The 4,045-nt window shown below is 34.9% G+C and overlaps 1 protein-coding gene across 1 annotated transcript; it reads left to right on the forward strand.

The window, feature by feature from the left end:
* The first annotated feature begins 577 nt into the window (after window positions 1-577).
* Window positions 578-3,216, forward strand: LOC113274102 (protein MAK16 homolog B-like). The gene is made up of 9 exons (XM_026523599.1): window positions 578-814; window positions 911-1,020; window positions 1,134-1,252; window positions 1,334-1,431; window positions 1,916-2,003; window positions 2,096-2,254; window positions 2,433-2,535; window positions 2,663-2,799; window positions 2,996-3,216. Exons 1-9 carry the CDS (start codon window positions 753-755, stop codon window positions 3,035-3,037), a joined length of 918 nt encoding a protein of 305 aa, XP_026379384.1. The 5' UTR covers window positions 578-752; the 3' UTR covers window positions 3,038-3,216.
* The last annotated feature ends 829 nt before the right edge of the window (window positions 3,217-4,045 follow it).

Below are 4,045 nucleotides of genomic sequence, written 5' to 3' on the forward strand. Positions count from 1 at the left end.
AACGCCCCTCGAATTGATTTGTTCTTCGCTTGCCCTAGAACTTGCTTGATTGTATTGCAGTCCAACATGAACGTCTGGAAGTAGATCTCTTGTGCAACGTTTCGTTCTACTCATCGTTATAGTTTGGTTTTAATCGACGGTCAAAGATTTTTCATCGAACGATTAATCGACTTATGGAGAGGGTTCGGCTGTAAAAATGAAGAAGAAGCAAGAATGAAGAAGAAGAAATGTTGACTGATTTAGTTTTTGTTTTGGTTTTAATTTGGTCAAAAGGTATTTAAGTAATCTAACTAATTTTAGTTTAAATTTTTAATTAAATTGAAGATTATTTATGTAATTTAATCTAATAAAAGGGTAACCTAGTAATTTTGGTATGGATAAACATCCCTTATAAGGATATCCTAGATTGCATCATCATTTAGCATGCCTCAATCAAAATAAAAAACAAAAAAAAAAAAACTCAGTACGGCTAAAACAGGTTTCTTGTTCAAGTAGCTCACAAGTAAGATGGCTAAACAACCCATTCGGGACTGAAACGAGGCCCAAGAGGAAGTAATATGACCTATTTGAATAATACCAAAATAGACCTTAAAATCGCATTTTCTCCCCATAAACCCTAAAACCTTAAACGCTACCTCCATTAGAGAGACATCACCTTTCTTTTGTTGTTGTTTTTTCCTCTCTTTGTCGTTGTTGTAGCTCTTTGTAGCTGTTGCTGCTGTTGTTGTTGTAGAAGAAGTCTTGAAATCAACATGCAGCACGATGAGGTCATATGGCAGGTCATTAGACACAACCATTGCAGTTACATGGCCAAGTAAGTTATTTTCAAATTAAAAGAAAAAAAGTAGTTTATCTTATTTATTTCTTCATATCTGAATTGAATTTCTATGTGGGGGTTTTGTTTTTGTAGAATTGAAACTGGGAATTTCTGTAGAAACCCATATAATGTAACTGGGATTTGCAATAGAAGTTCATGTCCTCTTGCTAATAGCCGTTATGCTACCATTAGAGAGGATAAAGGTACCACCTTTCATTTCTTTGTGAAATGAATTTTGTTAGTTTTGAGTAAATTAGGTGTTTTGTGTTATTGAGTATATTAGGGGTTCTGATATTGAAATTCGATGTTGTTGCAGGAGTGTTTTATTTGTATATGAAGACAATAGAAAGATCTCATATGCCCGATAAATTATGGGAAAGACTTAAATTACCCAAGAATTATGAGAAGGCACTTGAAATCATTAACAATAATATGGTAAGTCTACTTTACTATGGCAAATTGCCTTTATGTTATTTCATTTCTCTCTTTGTAATTATTTTGATATGGTTACCATAGATGTATTGGCCAAAGTATCTTGTGCACAAAACGAAGCAACGTCTTACCAAAATGACTCAGATGCGTATACGTATGAGGAAGCTTGCTCTGAAAACAAGGTACTCTTCATAGATACTGGGTTGAATTGGCCGTCTGTTGCCAATTTTTCTGTAACATTTCATCTATTTGTTATAGACAATTCTGTATGTCAATTTTCAAGTACTCTGTATGTAATGTATCTCATATAAAATTCCATAAAAACATACACACGAAAGAACCGTACTTTAGCAGAACTATAACGTTCCGTCTAGGTTAAGTTGGACGTCTATAATTTTTTGTAACATTTTCTTCTTATTGTTAAAGGCATTATGTGTCAATTTTCACGTTTTGTAGCCAGACCCCGAGCTCTAAGCAATTAGCATAAGATTCCAGAAAAAAAAAGAGACATGAAAGAGCAGAACTATAATGTTGTGTCTAGCTTAAATTTATCAGTTGCTGTGGGATATTAGTCTGCGTACTGTATACGCTTTATACGTATTCTGAGGGATTCTTGTGTTTCTGCTCTTAACATCTTTTTGCTGTTTGTTTGTGCGATTTTCGCAGGGAGACGGTAATGACTATGCCAAGGAAGGTGGGAAAGAGAGAGAAAAGGAGAGAAGAGAAGTCTCTACAGGCTGCACAGCTGGAAAAGGTTGTTTTATAGCCATGTGTATGCGCGCTTTGGTGCACAATTGTTGCATGTGTTGCTTCAGTTTGTACTGATTGTTTTCAAATTTGTTGCAGAATATTGAGAAAGAGTTGATGGAACGTCTTAAAGCTGGACTTTATGGTGATATTTACAATTATCATGAAAAAGCTTTCAATAATATTATTGAAACAGAAGAGGCTCTAAAGAAAGGTAAAAAAGTAGTGGATGATGATGACGATGAGGACGAGGAGAAGGTACGTATGGATTTGTTAATATCTTTGGTTGGTGGTGTAGAAGCATGTTGTTTGCGTTGTTCTTTGTAACCGTGTTTAATTTTTTTTGTCCACAAATATGCTTGGTATGTATTTTTCAAAACTGCTGATAGATGATTGATATCTTTTTTTGGAACTCTTTCTGTTTATCCTAAACCAGGAAGCAGAAGTTGAATATGTTTATTTGGAAGGAGACGAATTTGAAATGGAGGATGACATAGAAGATTTCGGTCTTGATGGTTCTTTTGAAGATGATGATACTGGTAATTTTGTTACGATTTGAATTGTTCTGTCCATCTCAGTAAAATATTTATGACCACTCCATCTTTTAAATGCACATATAAAGATTATATTATCATTATGTGTTTTATTTATTGTTCCTCTATGCAGGAAATGATGACAATGACGATGATGAAGATACTTCTGGTCGAAAGAGATCACGAAAAGAGTCCGGAGTGGTGGTTGAAAAACGCGAGAAAAAGGATTCACATGCTAAGTTGAAGAGGAAGACTCGTGGACATGTTGAGGTAAAGTTATTACATTTTTATTTGTTTATAGGCTTTGGGACACCGAAATTCTGGCCATAGACTCCATGCTTCCTATGCTTATTTAAGGTTTTTTATTTTAATGTTAAAGTTTTTATGTGCAATTATGGATATCTCCGAGTTTGTAACTACAACGAGAACCCAGATGTTGAAGTATTCCTCCTTTTCTTTATGCCAGGTTGAGAATGATGCTGATGAAAGGCGAACAGGAGTACACTGAGAACGTCGAGTTTAGCTGACCTTGAACAGCTCACTTAAAAGGCCCCAATTTTGTTGTCTGGATCTTTTATAGGAGAATTTTTTCTGGTTGCAAGAGCATAATTTTTATTTTTGAAAAAGATTTTGATTTATTACTCTCTATTTGCTATCATTTGAATGGCTTTGGGTGTTCCTGGATTCTTTTTGTTTTCATTGTGATTCTTTTTTTTTTTTGAATATGGGAATCATGAATCCTTTTTCATGACCATATATTATAATCCTCTGCAATTCAAATCAGTTGCTGAACTTAATCATGAGCAAAGAAATCAGGGGACGACTGTGTCCGACGAGTGGTCAAAATCGCGTGACAGAATTTGGTGGTCTTGCTTGTTAATGAAAATAGATGAAATCATATATCAAAATCGTTATATAACCCATTACTTTTCACCAATTTTGTTTAAGATGGACAAGTTCAATAACAACAACATTGATGGTGAAATTAAATTAAAGTAAATCGACTTCACAAGAACAAAGGGAACATTGATGGTGAAAACAATTAAACTAAAAGAATTCCACCAGGAAAAGAAACAAGAGAGTGGCAGGCAGGAAACCCCAACAGCTTAACGCCTGAAAAACTAAACCCCTAAAAATAGCCCAACTAAAGCTCTCTCCGGATAAAAGAGCTAATCTATCTTACAAAAACAAGAGTGTTTTTGCCCATCCGACGATTCTGAATCAATCTTTATAAGTAATCGATGGTTCTCATTGCTTTAAAATTGTAGGGCGAGTTTGGCAACCTGGTGTTGATGGTGTTATTTAGCTTAGGGTTAAAATAATAAACCTTACATCTGACATGATGTCACTACAACCACTAGCGCGTTTATTGAATCATTCAACATAACTACGTAAGAATTACCAGGATACCTTTTTTTTATACATGTGTCATGTTCCACGGCAGAACCCTTAGTATTGACCGACTTCATCTTCGTACATACCAAACCCTAATTCTCATGCTACCGCGCCAAGCCAT

This window comes from Papaver somniferum, chromosome 4, assembly GCF_003573695.1.
Source record: "Papaver somniferum cultivar HN1 chromosome 4, ASM357369v1, whole genome shotgun sequence".
Taxonomy (NCBI): Eukaryota; Viridiplantae; Streptophyta; class Magnoliopsida; order Ranunculales; family Papaveraceae; genus Papaver; species Papaver somniferum.

Excerpts from the sequence above, each read along its gene's own strand:
- LOC113274102 (XM_026523599.1), top strand. The coding sequence starts at position 753 with ATGCAGCACGATGAGGTCATATGGCAGGTCATTAGACACAACCATTGC. Across the intron at positions 815-910 it reads CATTGCAGTTACATGGCCAA|AATTGAAACTGGGAATTTCT; the intron begins GTAAGTTATTTT and ends TTGTTTTTGTAG. Across the intron at positions 1,253-1,333 it reads AAATCATTAACAATAATATG|ATGTATTGGCCAAAGTATCT; the intron begins GTAAGTCTACTT and ends TGGTTACCATAG.